The following is a 17,931-nucleotide window of genomic DNA, read 5'->3' on the forward strand; positions in this document are numbered from 1 at the left end:
GGTGCTCCACCATTTTTTTGAAGCTAATGAGATCGATGATGCAGGTCGGCAGAAAGCTATTTTGCTCAGTGCAGTGGGCAGTCAGACGTACAGCCTAATGAGAAATCTGGTAAGCCCCGCCAAGCCAGGAGACAAGACGTTCGATGAGCTGGTCAAGTTATTAAAGGACCATTTCAACCCAAAACCCAGTGAGATTGTGCAACGTTTCAAGTTTAATTCCAGAAACAGGAAAAATGGTGAAACAGTCATGGAATATGTTGCTGTCCTGAGGAAATTGGCGCAAGACTGCAATTAATGAGATAAGTTGTCGGAGATGATACGGGACAGACTGGTCTGTGGCATCGGAGATGACCGCATTCAGCGCCGACTGTTGTCCGAACCAGATTTGAGCTTTGACAAGGCGTTGAAGTTAGCTCAGGCGATTGAAACAGCCAGCAAAGATGTAAAAGACTTACAATCTTTGGATTTTTCAGCATCACATGGGAGGACGCCGCAAGTGGTGCATAAAATTTCATCAAAACAGACCCCAAGTCGGCAGCAGCTCCAGCATAAAGGTTGCTACAGATGTGGAGGTGAGCACCATGCAGCGGGTGAATGTAGGTTTATTAAAGAAACCTGTCACAAATGTGGAAAAATTGGCCACATTAAGAAAGTATGTAGGTCCAAAGGCCCAGCTGGTCAGTCGAAGACTAGAGGGGGTGGTGGGCAGACAAGTAGACAGGGGAGAACACAGGGAGCCCATTACGTCAGCCAGAGGGAGGACGACAAAGAGAGCATGGATGCAGAGGAAGTCATGTTCACATTGTACAAAATAGATGAACTTGACGTACCAGCGGTAGCTCCATTCATAGAGACACTAACAGTTAATGAGACGGACGCTCAGTTCGAAGTGGACTCAGGATGCGGAGTAACAGTAATGAACCACTCCGTATTCAATACCTTGAGGGGGAAAGAGGCACCAAAGCTACACCCATGTAAAGTGCAACTCAAAACCTACACTGGTCATAGAATAAAAGTTGTGGGAGCAGCACTAGTTAAGGTGCATCATAAGGGACGAGTGCATGACTTACCGGTAGTAGTCGTAGCAGGGTCAGGCCCCAGTCTGATTGGTCGTTATTGGATTCAAAAGTTAGGCCTACAGTGGAGATCAACCCCCCAAGTCCACCACATCCTGGAGGGGAACCCAGTAGAGGTACAGGGGAGTCCAGAAACCAAAATCCACCATGTTAGAAAGGAAACTTTAGAGGAGGTTTTGGGAAAATACGGGGAGGTGTTTAATAAAGAACTAGGGAATTTTAAAGGCCCCCCAGCAAAAATATACATAGACAAGGAAGCAGTCCCCAGATTTTTTAAAGCTAGGCCTGTTCCTTATGCCATGAGAGGAAGAGTGGAGGCTGAACTGGATCGTCTCCTTGCCCAAGAGATCATTGAACCAGTAAAACATGCAGAGTGGGCGGCGCCTGTTGTTCCTGTGTTAAAACCAGATGAGACAGTAAGACTGTGCGGAGACTACAAACTGACAGTAAATCAAATATCCAAGTTGGAGCAGTACACAATTCTCAGAATTGAGGACCTGTTCGCTACGCTGGCGGGTGGACAAAAGTTCACAAAGTTGGATCTGAGTCACGCCTATCACCAGATTCCACTGGATGAGGAAGCAAAGAGGTATGTGACCATAAACACGCACAAGGGATTGTTCACATACAAAGTACTACCTTTTGGGGTATCATCCAGCCCAGCGATATTCCAACGGATAATGGAGGGATTGCTGCAGGGCATTCCCCAGGGGGCAATTTTCCTGGATGACATCCTGCTCACAGGGAAAGATGACCAAGATCACCTGCGGACGCTGGCCACGGTGCTGGAACGGCTGGAGGAGGCTGGTCTACGTCTCAAAAGAGAAAAATGTTTGTTTATGAATGAGGAGGTGATGTTCCTGGGTCATAAAGTGGATGCAACCGGATTGCACCCAGTTCATGAGAAGGTGCAAGCAATCCAAGAGGCACCTACACCTTCGAATGTGACAGAGTTGAAGGCATATTTAGGACTGTTAAACTACTACAACAAGTTCCTGCCCAATCTGTCAACAATTCTTGCTCCAGTGCATAAACTGCTTCAAAAAGACAAGAGGTGGCAGTGGGGAGAAGCACAGCAAGTTGCTTTTGAAAAATCAAAGGAAATGATGCAGTCTGCACAAGTACTAGTGCATTACGACCCAGAGAAAGACATTGTGCTGTCATGTGATGCCTCACCTTATGGAGTAGGTGCGGTGCTGTCACATCACATGCCAGATGGAACTGAGAGGCCCATAGGATTCACCTCATGAACATTGAATGCAGCGGAAAAAAACTATTCACAACTGGATAAGGAGGGACTAGCTGTGATGTTCGGAATAAAACGGTTCCATAAGTACAGGTGCTGGTCATAAAATTAGAATATCATGAAAAAGTAGATTGATTTCAGTAATTCCATTTAAAAAGTGAAACTTGTATATTATATTCATACATTACATACAAACTCATATATTTCAGATGTTTATTTTGTTTAATTTTGATGATTACAAATGACAACAAATGAAAATCTCAAATTCATCATATCAGAAAATTAGAATATTGTGAAAAGGTTCAAAATTGATGGCCCCTGGTACCACACTCTAATCAGCTAATTAACTCAAACCACCTGCAAAAGCCTTTAAATGGTCTTTCAGTCTAGTTCTATAGGCTACACAATCATGGGGAAGACTGCTGACTTGACAGTTGTCCAAAAGACGACCATCGACACCTTGCACAAGGAGGGCAAGACACAAAAGGTCATCGCTAAAGAGGCTGGCTGTTCACAGAGCTCAGTGTCCAAGCACATTAATAGAGAGGCGAAGGGAAGGAAAAGATGTGGTCGAAAAAAGTGTACAAGCAAGAGAGATAACCGCACCCTGGAGAGGATTGTGAAACAAAACCCATTCAAAAATGTGGGGGAGATTCACAAAGAGTGGACTGCAGCTGGAGTGAGTGCTTCAAGAACCACCACACACAGACGTATGAAAGACATGGGTTTCTGCTGTCGCATTCCTTGTGTCAAGCCACTCTTGAACCACAGACAGCATCAGAAGCGTCTTGCCTGGGCTAAAGAGAAACAGGACTGGACTGCTGGTGAGTGGTCCAAAGTCATGTTCTCTGATGAAAGTAAATTTTGCATTTCCTTTGGAAATCAAGGTCCCAGAGTCTGGAGGAAAAGAAGAGAGGCACTTCATCCACGTTGCTTGAAGTCCAGTGTAAAGTTTCCACAGTCAGTGATGGTTTGGGGTGCCATGTCATCTGCTGGTGTTGGTCCATTGTGTTTTCTGAGGTCCAGGGTCAACGCAGCCACATACCAGGAAGTTTTAGAGCACTTCATGCTTCCTGCAGCTGACCAACTTTTTGGAGATGCAGATTTCATTTTCCAACAGGACTTGGCACCTGCACACAGTGCCAAAGCTACCAGTACCTGGTTGAAGGACCATGGTATCCCTGTTCTTAATTGGCCAGCAAACTCTCCTGACCTTAACCCCATAGAAAATATATGGGGTATTGTGAAGAAGAAGATGCAATACACCAGACCCAACAATTCAGAAGAGCTAAAAGCCACTATTAGAGCAACCTGGGCTATCATAACACCTGAGCAGTGCCACAGACTGATCGACTCCATGCCACGCCGCATTGCTGCAGTAATACAGGCCAAAGGAGGCCCAACTAAATACTGAGTGCTGTACATGCTCATACTTTTCATGTTCATACTTTTCAGTTGGCCAACATTTCTATAAATCCTTTTTTTTTATTGGTCTTCAGTAATATTCTAATTTTCTGATATGATGAATTTGAGATTTTCATTTGTTGTCATTTGTAATCATCAAAATTAAACAAAATAAACATCTGAAATATATGAGTTTGTATGTAATGTATGAATATAATATACAAGTTTCACTTTTTAAATGGAATTACTGAAATCAATCTACTTTTTCATGATATTCTAATTTTATGACCAGCACCTGTATATTTATGGACGTAAATTCACTATAGTAACAGATCACAAACCTTTGTTGTCTCTGTTCAGTGAGATGCGAGCCGTACCACAGATGGCCTCCCCTAGAATCCAAAGGTGGGCAGTAACATTGAGAGCCTATGAATACACAATAGTGTATAAGGAAGGAAAAAAAATCACTGTAATGCTGATGCCCTAAGCCGCCTTCCTTTGCCCGTGAAAGCAGAAGTAGAGAGACGGGAAGAGACAGTACTCATGCTGGAGAGCGCTGACATAACATTGGTGACATCTGATCAAGTAAAAGAATGGACGGACAGAGACCCGGTGCTCTCGAGGGTGCGGGAGATGGTGCGAAATGGATGGACATCAAAGCGGGAAGGGGAGGAGTTTGCCCCCTACGAAGTAAGGAAGCATGAACTCAGTATACAGAACGAGTGTGTGTTGTGGGGCTCGAGGGTGATTGTGCCGAAACCAGGTCAAGAACAGGTTATGAGGCAGCTTCATCAGTGCCACCCAGGAGTGTCCAGAATGAAGGCATTGGCTAGGAGCTACACTATATTGCCAAAAGTATTTGCTCACCTGCCTTGACTCACATATGAGCTTAAGTGACATCCCGTTCCTAATCCATAGGGTTCAATATGACGTCGGTCCACCCTTTGCAGCTAGAACAGCTTCAACTCTTCTGGGAAGGCTGTCCACAAGGTTTAGGAGTGTGTTTATGGGAATTTTTGACCATTCTTCCAGAAGCGCATTTGTGAGGTCGCACACTGATGTTGGACGAGAAGGCCTGGCTCTCAGTCTCCGCTCTAATTCATCCCAAAGGTGTTCTATCGGGTTGAGGTCAGGACTCTGTGCAGGCCAGTCAAGTTCATCCACACCAGACTCTGTCATCCATGTCTTTATGGACCTTGCTTTGTGCACTGGTGCACAGTCATGTTGGAAGAGGAAGGGGCCAGCTCCAAACTGTTCCCACAAAGTTGGGAGCATGGAATTGTCCAAAATGTCTTGGTATGCTGAAGCATTCAGAGTTCCTTTCACTGGAACTAAGGGGCCAAGCCCAGCTCCTGAAAAACAACCTCACACCATAATCCCCCCTCCACCAAACTTTACACTTGGCACAATGCAGTCAGACAAGTACCGTTCTCCTGGCAACCGCCAAACCCAGACCCGTCCATCAGATTGCCAGATGGAGAAGCGCGATTCGTCACTCCAGAGAACGCGTCTCCACTGCTCTAGAGTCCAGTGCGGCGTGCTTTACACCACCGCATCCGACGCTTTGCATTGCACTTGGTGATGTATGGCTTGGATGCAGCTGCTCGACCATGGAAACCCATTCCATGAAGCTCTCTGCGCACTGTTCTTGAGCTAATCTGAAGGCCACATGAAGTTTGGAGGTCTGTAGTGATTGACTCTGCAGAAAGTTGGCGACCTCTTCGCACTATGCGCGTCAGCATCCGCTGACCCCGCTGCGTCAGTTTACGTGGCCTACCTCTTCGTGGCTGAGTTGCTGTCGTTCCCAAACACTTCCATTTTCTTATAATACAGCTGACAGTTGACTGTGGAATATTTAGGAGCGAGGAAATTTCACGACTGGATTTGTTGCACAGGTGGCATCCTATCACAGTTCCACGCTGGAATTCACTGAGCTCCTGAGAGCGACCCATTCTTTCACAAATGTTTGTAAAAACAGTCTGCATGCCTAGGTGCTTGAATTTATACACCTGTGGCCATGGAAGTGATTGGAACACCTGATTCCAATAATTTGGATGGGTGAGCAAATACTTTTGGCAATATAGTGTATGTATGGTGGCCCGGGTTGGACAAAAATGTGGAGGACACTGTAAAGAGCTGTACCACATGCCAAGAGCACCGCAACATTCCTGCACCCGCTCCATTGCATCCATGGGATTGGCCTGATAGGCCTTGGAGCCGCATACATGTGGATTATGCAGGACCGTTTATGGAGAAAATGTTTTTTGTGCTGGTTGACGCCTATTCAAAGTGGATGGATGTGTATCCAGTAAGCTCCGCTACTTCAGCCACTACAATTGAGTGCCTGCGAACCAGCTTTAGTAACCATGGTTTGCCTGAGTTGTTGGTATCGGATAATGGCACTTGTTTCACAAGCATGGAATTCAAGGACTTCCTGAACAAAAATGGCATTCGCCATGTAACCTCTGCTCCTTATCATGCAGTGAGTAATGGGTTAGCAGAGAGAGGTGTACAAACATTCAAGAGAATGATGAAGAAATGTCCAGAGGGCACCCTGACAACCAAAGTAGCCAGAGTGTTATTTAGCTACAGGGTTACTCCTCACACTACAACTGGTTTATCTCCAGCAGAGTTACTTCTTGGGAGGAAACTACGTTGTACCTTAGATTCCATTCACCCAGATCTGAGCAAAAGAGTGAGAGGAAACCAAGAAAGACAGATGAAAGATCACAATAAAAAAGCGAAGGGACGTTGGTTCAAAACAGGAGACTCAGTGTTGACCCAGAACTTTAGTTTAGGCCCAAAGTGGATCCCAGGAATCATTGAGTCGGTGACTGGACCGGTGTCCTACAAAGTGATGCTTGGGGATGGGAGGATAGTGAGGAGACATGTGGATCAGATTCACACTCACTACCCGAAACCAGAAAAATGCAACAGCAACCAACCGGTTGACCCTGTTAATTCTAGTGGGTCTGAAGAAAAAAATGAAGAATGGCTGGAAGCTGAGGAGGTCGTTCTCGGTGGAGAGAAGTTGGAGGAGCCAACGGCTGTGGAAGCTGCGAAAAAGCCAGAGACTGAACAAGGAACTGAAAAGAGTGTAACTCCAGTTAAGAGACAATCGAAAAGGCAAATAAGGTTGCCTAGTTACCTTAAAGATTTCCAGTTAGCTAAATGAAAGATAAGCTTGTTAGTGGAAAAGTTAAAGTTTGGTTGTTAATGCTTAAGAGGGGAGGGGTGTAGTAACTGTGGAGTTTAAGTGTAATACATACATGCCCACTAGGAAGTGCTGTTACTTGTGGGTATTGTTATGGACCGTAGAAGAAGAGTGCGGGCAGTAAAAAGAGAGTAGAAAAGTCTCTTGTAATTTACCACAATTTGCGAACCACTTTATTACAGAAATAAAATGATATGCATCATTTGAAAAAATGTGTTGGAGTCCCATTAAGAAAGATCCAGTCTTAAACTGTATATATAGTATTTAAGTAATAATAGTAGATTAATCCATTTCAACAAATATTTTATTAAAAAAATAAAGGTAATCATAATCGCAAAGTATCACGTTTGATTTTATTTTTGGTGGGGATACATGGTTCCTAACTGTGTACCTTGTTTATTGGTTAACTTATTTTAAGGTCCTCAAGATAAACAAAATAACAAAACAAACATTTAGACAGTTTTCCTTTTTATTCTCCTGGTTGCTAATTGTTGCTCACCTGAGAACAGACTCGCACAGCTCAAAGTACAGCCATGGGCTTTTAAATGTGAACTCATTCAATCATGAGACCTTTTAAAGAGCAAGTTTGGCTTTTCAGCTGAAATCTTAACAAGCACTTGAAACAAGTTAATGTCAGCTCCTTCGTTATTAAACAAAACAAAGTGACAATTGCACCTGTGTGATACCAGCTCATCTCATCATGCCAGGCAGTCTGATGCTAATTAACACCATTTCTCACTGCGGGAGATTTAAAAGATGTAATTGCTGAACTTCATGGCTGCACTAAGAAAGCTGTGTCTCCAAGAGGATTTATTATTCTCTCAAATTTAATAATCCCCTTTAGAAATCCATGCACTTTTATGGCAATGCTGCTGTTGCCTTTGTTAAAAAAAGAAAACATACAGTTTCAATGATACATTCAAAACATCTACAGACAGTGCTAATTATGGATATCAACAGTAGACCATGCTTGACCCTTTAGAAGGGAGAATATATATATTTTTTTTAATTTAGTGATAATAATTAAGATAATGATAATGTATTCAAATGCTGTTCTATACTTGATTGACAGTAGGTCTCTTATCCCCTGACCAATAGTTTTTCTGACCTTGAAGTGCCATGATCCAAAGAGTTTGTCTGTAAAGACATTTTCAATGCAAATTAGCTAATTTTCCTAATTTGGAAAAAAAATGGTTAATTTCTAGCCTGACGTAATCCTACTCAATTCTAGTCAGAATATGAGTCTGATACTGCTCCATAGAGCTGTGATTATGGGGCATGTTTTGAACAAACCAGGAGAAAAAATGCCTCTGCGCTCAATTGGATAGACCTACAACCAATGAGAGCAACGGAGATGAGCCTTGATCGCGTTTCTCTGTTCCTCTTTTAAAATTAATTTGCTGTCGATATCTTCTAGAACAGACCTAATAGCAGAATCTACACACCTCAACTCTCCAGCGGCAGCCATTGTTGTTGTCACCCAAGCGCGCTTTGGTCACGTGGTTGAATACGTTACTGTTGATCATCTGTCCATCATCATATAAAGCCCGCCCTGACAATTTGATTGGCCCGCCAGATATTGTGCGAGCATACTCGCGCAACTATTGAGCAATGCCAGACCGAACTTCCCGACCTCAAACGTTGTGGGCGGGACTAAGTTCGGAATGGCACCCAGGCTAGTTGATTTCTTAAATTTAATGCAAACTTGATCCTACGTGTATTAAAAGGTGACTACTAAGTTGTCAACCATGGGTAAAATTGGCCTCAGTGAACAATTAAAATGTGAATATAACTATAGGTACCTACAATATAAACTTGTTGATATTCTTGCCCCTCTATAGTTTAAAGAATCTGAATTAATTCTGTTATTATTTTTATCATTATTAAGTCTGGCAAAAACACTTCCACTCTTGATTGGCTTATCTGTCTTATATGATAGCTCCTACCCTCAGAAGCTTCCCACTCATGAGACATCTGAGCTTAGGAACTTAGAGTTAAACAATAACAAAAAAAAACAGAACCAGCAATACACCTTTACAACTCAGTTAACTCGCTTAACTTGATGACACTCAACTTAGGTAGAATCTTTTCTTTACATGAAACACTTTGCTATGTTTATTTTGGGGAAAAAAATGTCCAACAAGATTATTCCTTTTCTATGGCTGATGATATCAGAATGGGCAGATTTATAAGAATAAGTATGTCTGATTGGAATAGGAGGTAGACTTGTACAGTAAAGGGGGTGTGGGTGGATTGCAGCTTAATTAGAAGGCAGACTGGGCCGTAGTGAAGCAGTTGAAAAAGGGGAGTTTTGGGTGCTATTGACTAGTAAGGAGGCTTGGAAAACAGAAGACAGGCAGTGGTGGATAAGGATGACATGGCAAATGGGATCTGCTTGGGAAAGTCTTCAAGGTTTAGAATAGAATAGAATAGAATAGAATAGAATATGAAATGCCTTTATTGTCCCAAAATGGGGAAATGATGTTACAGCAGCAGCAAAGGTTTATAGCAAAATTGGTCAAACATTGTTGACCTTAGAAAAGTTTATAAAAATAACGGAATAAATGAGAATTAAGAAAATTACCAAATGAAACACTTCACTGTACAGTGTTGTTACACTTATACACCTTGACTCCAATCCAAAGTAAAAGGAGTTTTGGTATTTTAAGGTCTTAAGGTTTTATTTTGGGCATGTGTATGTTTTTTTTACATAATGAAATCATTAGAAAATATTAGATTAATAGGCCTTAGATGATTAAATTATCTCTTTATCATGTAGATTTTTTTGACTACAGTACTGTCCTCTTATAATCAGGTACATTTGTTTTAGTATTTTGTTTAAATTAATATAAAATATATCTTATTACTGCAAGAACAAGAATATTTTTAACCATTTAAGTATGAATTTTATGGTTTCATTTTATGATGAAGCCATTACAATAGTAGGGGTCATCTGCATTTTCCCTGCACACATGAAGCCTCATGAAGTTTCACAGCCTCCCCCACTTACCATCGTCCCTCATCTTCCATGAATATAATCCTGCAGTGCAGCAACAGAACATTCTCATTCTATTCCTTTTCCCTTCCTTCAAGGCCCTCACAAAGTCAACCCCAATTTATTCGCAAGGGATGGGCTCATCATCGCTCCGGCCTGCCTCTCTCCAAGCTGCTCCCTGCATTTGGATGGTGGAGCCCCGCTGCTCATTCACATGCAGCTGTTAGTTCGCCATTTCATATATCTTGACTCTGAGTCATGCTGATCCCTGGTCAGCCAGACCAAATTAAAAACAGCAGCTGAATTCAAATGAATGAACAATTAATAATTCAGACGATACAAAAGTGTAAAATGCCTGTGGTTGCATGGAATATCACATAAATTCTGTTTTATCCTGTTTATTGATTCACTTAGTTCTGTTCAGATTTTAAGTTTGAAATGAATAAAAGATTTCGACTCCATTGTTATATAAAGGTAAATTTGAATCCACTCTGCCCCAAAGTTGTAATATATTATGATTGAGCTGTACATAAATCCCAAGCTTTTGCAATGAAAAAAAGATTGCTGAAAACTCACCAGAAATACCCTTTGGCTATTGAAATAATTAGGATAATTACTACTATGCAGCCACAGGTATAAATATAATTCACCCTTTATATTTCAAGGAATCCTTAAACTAAGCAGAGGGAACTTTAGCTGCCTTGTTTGAGGGTCCTTTTAAAACTTCATGTCAAAGTGAATAAGGACACAATTATAGTGGGAACTATGATTCAAAATATCAAAACTTCAGAACAAAAGAATATAAAGAAATGCCAGCCTTTGTTCTTATCTTCTTTTTTTTTTTTAAGGTTGAAAGGACTCATTTTATTCCAGTTAGATGCTGCACTCACTAATTTGACATGACCTGTATATAAGGCACTGTCCTGGATACAGTCATCACATGTTTGAGTTCAAGCCCATTGACCTCTGACTCATGACTTCTCCTATTTTTCTTAGTCCCAGTAATAATAAAAAAGGCCACTAGTCCCCAAAAAATAGTTCAGAGAGAGGGATCTTTGATCCTTTTCCTTTGCTCAGTCTCTCTTGATCTTCCGGAGTCCCATCCCTTTTCTGTAGGAATAAGTCTGTGGATCAAGATGGTCAGGAAGATTTTGTTGCTGCAAAATTAGAAAGCTGTCTCTGTATTGAATCAGTCATATTTCAATTAATTTCTTTTACTTTTAATCTATCTACTATTAAAAACCCTAATGATGAGACCAACATTTTGTAAGATAAAATGTCTTTATTCAGAGTCTTTGAAAGAGAAACCCTCTTTTGACATCAGAGATCTTCCACATTACTTAAAGGTTAACTGAAAGATACATTTATTTATTTTTTGTACTAGAAACTATCATGATTGCTGTAGAGAAGCTTAATTTGAATCTAATCTGACGGAATCACCAAGCTCAAATTGAAAGTTTGATTTTGGAATCTTTCATTAAAAATGTTTTATTAGGCAAGAAATACTTCTGTCTGGACTGCTTTTGACAGGTTGTGTATCAACAACATCTAATTGTTTCTATAGAGACTTAATGAGCTCAAGATTTAACTTTTTGCTGTAGTTCTAAAATTGTGAGTGTTGGAGATTTCCTTTATAGCTAACGTGAAATGTTATTCTCTATTCCAGTGACTAGTGGCAGGAAGTATAAAGCCTATGTGGGTGTGTTTACAAAGAGAAAAGTCCTTTTGTCTGCTTTTTTTATCTGGACAACAACGCAAGTTTATTTTCTTTGTTTAGTCCAGTTTATATTGAAATTTTACTTTGCAGGTGTATTATAACTCACAGCAAAGCCACATGTTTTACGATCATTAGAGATGGCTATATAGGACAGAGCACAGCATTGGAAATAGAGGAAACTATGCATCAACTCCATTTTGCATATTTCAGTTGCAAAGTTTTTGAGTGTCAAATGCAGGTCTTTAAATGTAAATCTTGAGACTTAGAATTTTTTAGATAGTTTTAAAGAATTCATCTCTCAAGCAAATGCTTGCCGGCAGCACTATTGCCCAACACCAGACAGGACAACAAGTATGATTTCAGTACAATATTTACTACTACAGTAGCTTGCTCAGTCAAGGTATTTGGTCCAGACAAGAGGGGGGGAGGACATCACAAACAACCTCACCTGGACTGTAAACATCTCCTTACTGGTTAAAAGGGCACAAAAGTGCCTTTTATTTTATGCAGAGGATCAGTAGAGCCCACATGCCCCCAACCATCCTCACAGCCTTCTACAGATTCTGCAACAGCTTCTTCCCCATCACCATCAGTCTGTTGAACTGTTGAGAAAACTAAATCATGTCATAGACTCTGCATCACACTAATAATACTAAACCAAAATACTGCATATTTGCACCATATATATCGAATGCTCTTCGCTTCCATATCAATGCATTTTTGCACCATGTCTTTTTACTCCAACACTGTTTACATTTCATCACTGCTACACTTTATGGAATGGAAATGCTCTGAAAGCTGTACAAAACGAAACTTTTTTTTGTATACACTACATACAAAATGACAATAAAAGTTATTTAAGTCTAAGTCTGGACCAGGATGGACACAGGCTCTGGTATGTTAAAATCTGCCCAAATGTGGCAAGTATCTGGCACTTTCACCTATGCCTGCTCAGACACATCTCTAACTTGCTTGCCACTTGCTGTATTATGTTTACCCCTCTGATATTTTAGGCAAAGTACAGAAAGTTGGACAAAACTAAACCTTTTAAGGATTCTCTCATTGGACTGATTTTAAAAAAATGTTCTTGTTATCTTATTCATATACAAGAGAAGGACCAGCCCATGTCAGCAAACTAGCTCAAGATGCCTCCTTTCACCAGTCTTCCAGCCTTCTTTCAGGTACTGAGACAGCCATAATTAAGGCTTTCAAAGACATCTGTCTAAATCCAAACTGTTGATAAGTACAGAAAATTAAGTCCCTACACTAGCTTTCTGTAGCTCAGAGATATACTTTAACTCCTCAATAGATAACATAGTTGTTATAAGTGTATCAATCCCAGACCACTCAGGTCTTCTAGTTCTGGCCTACTTTGTACATACAGATCTTCAACCAAATATGGAGAAGCAGCATTTAGTTCCTATGCTCCACTTATCTGGAACAAACACCCAGAAGACTGTAAAAGTGCTGAAAGCATGAGTTCTATTATGTCAAAGTAAAAAAGCAATTTGTTTAAAACTGCATTTGACTGTTAAACAGTTATCTGACGTATCATGACTTTAAATGTGTGGTCTAACTGTTTTTTACTTGCTTTACCTGCTGTAATATTTTTATATTAAAGAGATTTTTTAGGATTCCAGTTTGTGTGGGTTGTTTTTGTCTTTTTCTTCTCTCCACCACCAGATGGTGCCCTGTTCTTGTTGGGCCTCCTTGCACGCCTGCGGCTTCTTGGTTCTTTACCAGAGGAGTATTTGAGCAGCGGGCTGTCACTACCTCGACGCCAGAGTGTTTACCAGTATTGGGTACTCTAGCCAAACTGAGATTAGCAGAGTCTAACCTTAGCCTTGTCTCTCTGAGTCTAAACTTGCTTTGTCTTTGTTCTTCGGCAGGAAGCCTTCCTGTACAACTGGATAAGCCTGGACCTTCTACCCCCCCTGGAAGGATTAACTGAGTCACACTGAGCAAGGGAAAACCTCCACATGATCCGTTCAATTCCACTTCTGGAAAACCAAGTGACAGTCTGTTCCTTTACTCCTCTGGGTCAAACGTGTCCGCTCTCCAACAAGTTCATTCTTCTCTGGGTTTTACCCCCACAAGGAAATAACCAAGGGCCCCCTAAAACATGAGTGCCTGTCAAGCAATATACTAGCCTCTGTCTTTTTTCCCAAGGTCCCTGAACTGATCATTGTGATCTCCCCTTCAGAGTTTCCGGTTGCGGTTCACCGTTCTGCTGAGGTCCAACAGTATTACCCAGCAGAATATCTCTCTCCATCTGTGTTTTGTTAACCCTCAATAAACCAGTTAAGTTTTACCCTTGGTCTGTGAGTGGTTCTCTGCATGTGGGTCAGATCTTTAAAGCCCATTATGACTAGATTATTATTTATATTATTACATTTATATTATTTATATAATGTAAAGCACTTTGAATTGCTTTTATACGGAATTATGCTATACAAATAAACATGTGTTGCCTGTGTATGTCTCCCAGTGTTATCTAGAACACTGAGGGACAGAATTTCATGGTTCAACGATGATATGTGTGATAGACTTAAAAAATCTAGCTACATATTTAGAACCTGCACCATGTTTATAGTTAAGACTGCTGGAGGTATCACCCTTTGTGGCAGAATAAATTTAGCGCAACACAAGGACCTTATCTCCAAAAAATAAATGCACTTAGATTAAAGAATTTGTTAATTAAATTTCACAGAGGAATACAATCTAAAAGATGAACAAATTAGTTTGTCTATACACAGTTAAAAGAAGAACTAGAAATGGTAAAGGTGCTAAACTGGTTCCAAGCCCAGTCCAGCAACCACCTTCCCACCCATCACCTAGCTAACATCCCCTCTCCCCCCCGCTCCCCCACCTTCAAGCATAATATAGTCAGCCTCTCATCCAGTATATATTTTTGTAAGACAATACTGATTCATGAGGTTTTGCCATTAAGATATAACTTGTCAACTACTAGTACTCCAGTTTGTTCCAAAACAACATATATGCATTAAGTACCATATGTTTTCAAGAAATGCACTAAATATTTGGTCTTGACATATATATATGTGTGTGTGTGCGTGTGTGTGCATACTAATGAGTGCAACCAAACTAATGAGAGCATAGTGCAGCTTAAAAATGGAAAGTGCATCTCAAGCAACCTATATTGTTGGTAGAACAATATCTGATACTGTAAACTGTGGAATAAAGTGAAACTGAAAATAATGTCAAGTTTTTTGTACCAATTCTGCTCTTGACTACTCTAACAGAAAATAAAGCCCCATCCTTCATGTTTGAATGAGATTTGCTGAGATGGGGACAAAAGGACACCCCGTGCTCAGATTTTTATTTAAGCTGCCCCCTTATGTTGAACAAAATCTGACTATTTCTTTGATTCACCCCTTTATTTTTGAAAATATCTACAGAAATATCAACTGAGACAAGAAATGTCAACATGTTTTCAATAAAAAGGGTATTTTGTATGCATAAACTGGATTCTCCTATTTTGTGCTTGCTCACACTGTGAGCTTTGCCAGTTTTTGATATTCTGTTCTGAATGGTATCAACCTGGGCCAGCAGCTGCTGCTTTTGGATTTGCTGTGTTGGCTGACTGACTTCCATGCAAAGAGATAAGGGAGAAGGGAAAAAAATACATAACATTTAGATCGTCCCAAAGATTTTACTGTACCCACATCTATTCTGCTTGTTCCAAATTGTGAGTTTTTATGCAGTTCTAGAACAATTCCAGGCTGACTAATGAAGTCAAGCTTATTCAGAGCCACCCAAACAGCACAAATTGAGCTCAGCATTCATTCCAATCCACCTCACAATCTGTTTGTTGGGATTTATATTTGATAAATTTCCCATGTTATATGGCTTCTTAGGGTTTGTTTTTTTTTTGCACAATCCTGGTTTTGTAATGCATTTATTTATATGTTTATTATAGAATTACATAAAAAAAGAAATATTAGTGCTAAAGCTTTTCAAGTTGATATTGTGTTCCAACAAAAATGTAGAAAAATGTAAAAAAAAAAAAAAAAAACTTAAAAAAAAAAAACAAGTCAAAATAACCAAAGCAAGAAGATGAATAAGCCAAACACCACATACCTCCCCTGCCCAAGTCTAACTCTTACAACACACCAATTCCTTTTTAAATGGGGCTGAAGAAGCAACACTGGGCCCTATCTCATGAAACTACATTATTCTGCAACTTAGTTTTACAAGAACAAAAACACACATGTTACCATGGTATTTTTTTCTGTGAAGCTAGCTTGCTAAGAGGCTAAAGCCAGGCTTACCTTGGTTCCATATGGTCAACGGTGACACCGATCGGACAACTATGACATTACCCCCCCCCCCATAATGTTCCAAATCATGGAGATTTTCAGTCAGTCCAAAATAATGGTTTAGAAGTTTAAACAAACCTAATCAGTTATTAACAAAACTTTACAAAACTCCATTAATTGAACACGAATTTCCGGAAAAAAAAAACAATATATCCACAAAGTAAAACCGATATAATTTGTCCATGATTAGCCCACTGAGGTGTAACATAAGGTTAAAGAAGAGAAAAACATTAAGAAAATAATCAAATAGCAAAAGAAATCTATGCATCTTTGGTGTGTGCCCAGCATCACTTTGAGATTGCCTGATTTAATGCTGGTGTTTCTAACCAGTTTTATGTGAAACTGCTTTGTTTTTTTGCAAAAGCTGAGGGCTTTATTGGCTTATTCTAAACATCCTAACTAATATATTGGTTTATTCTCTATGTTTTTACTAAAGGTATTCGAGAGCTTATATGTAGCGTTACAGTATATTACCCACTTAATTTTTTATAGAGCAAGCTGTATTTTTGAATGCATAAAAATCACAATCTGTTTTTTTATGTCTAATTTAACACATGCTAGCAACCTTAGAGTTGCCACCCCTCCCTTAAGCTACAGAATTGGCCTTTATTTGGCAATTGGTGAACTAATAAGAGATATAATTTATCCGATAATTTCTTGATCAACTCTTGACTAGCAAGCACACCATAGAATAACTCTTGTGCAGCTGAACCTTAATGGTGAACTGATACATTTCAGTGTGGATCATGTTGTCCACACCGGGGTTGTCTCTTGGTGATGGAAAGCCCGTGTCGGTGGGCACGCATGCTGTTGAGCGCTCCAGATCACCCACTGCAGGCATGACCTTCCCTCTCTTGCTGCTTAACCTAATCAATTATGGTTCAGAACAGAAGCCAGGAGAGTAGGGAGACAAAATGTCCATGACCTTGTCAGAGTCCTGAGGAGACTGTGAATAATTCCCTTTGAGCCCCATAAAGAAGCTTTACTTGGCGAATGCGGGAGAGTAAAGGTAGCTTGTTAGGCAGAAAAAAAAGAAAGGTGTAAAATAAATAAGTTAGGCACAAAGATAAGAGCCTGTGTTGGTTATTAATGTGGGGAAGAAGAGAAATTGGAATAAAGTGATGAGAGCTTTGAATCATCAAACTGTGACAAGAACCTAAATTAACTTCTGGGTGATTTGCAGTGGAAACACAAATGGCCTGTAGTCCAGACTAGTCGCTTCCTTTTCTGGAAATACCTTACTTTCAGAGTATAAATAAAAATGCACATTTATTTTCATCTATGTGAGCTTGGGTGGATGTGCTTCACAAAATTTTGATTTGACACTCCTGAAAACCCATTAAGATCCATGAGCAATGGTAGAATATTCCTTAGAAAGATGTTTTAGTATTTATAATTACATCCCTATATTTTTTCAATTTCTCACGGCAGTGATTTGTCTCTGTGAAACCTTGAAAGTCACACTGGATTTTCACAGTGTGACTTTCTCTTCCCTTTAGACTCAAACAGTAACCAATTATTCAGCATTGATCAACAATTTTCAATGGTGGCATTTAAAAATAGTTTGAAAAAAAGTTGAAACGTAACTGTTTTTAATTATATGAGAAGAAAACTTATATTTATTAGTTGCTGCGGTATCTGTTAAGCTGTACCCTTTATATCCTGTACACCCTTTATTATTATTATTATTATTATTATTATTATTAATAATTAGTTTGTGGCATTGCAACAAGAAACATGTTTTTGTAAGAGTTTCATTCAATACATAAATTCAAAGGAATACAAAAAGTGTCAGAAAAAAAAAGTCTGAATCATCCTTAGTTGGGAAGAGAATGCCATGGGTGAGGTGTCATCAGAAGTTAAAACTTGAAGATAGTGAATTTATCTAGATTTTTTATTTATTTATTGATACATTTTAGATAGGCACCGGCCCCACCAC

General features: G+C 40.0%; 1 protein-coding gene across 1 annotated transcript in view; it reads left to right on the top strand.

The window, feature by feature from the left end:
- The first annotated feature begins 313 nt into the window (after window positions 1–313).
- LOC119782061 overlaps window positions 314–17,931 on the top strand; it is a 29,402-nt gene continuing 11,784 nt past the window's right edge. Inside the window, 4 exon segments of the mRNA XM_038282826.1 lie at window positions 314–2,409; window positions 4,024–4,189; window positions 4,192–4,561; window positions 5,811–6,823. Of these exon segments, the coding sequence (XP_038138754.1) occupies window positions 314–2,409; window positions 4,024–4,189; window positions 4,192–4,561; window positions 5,811–6,823 (3,645 nt within the window).

The sequence above is a fragment of the Cyprinodon tularosa genome, unplaced genomic scaffold (genome assembly GCF_016077235.1).
Source record: "Cyprinodon tularosa strain WSP-4 unplaced genomic scaffold, ASM1607723v1 ctg188, whole genome shotgun sequence".
NCBI classification, from domain to species: Eukaryota; Metazoa; Chordata; class Actinopteri; order Cyprinodontiformes; family Cyprinodontidae; genus Cyprinodon; species Cyprinodon tularosa.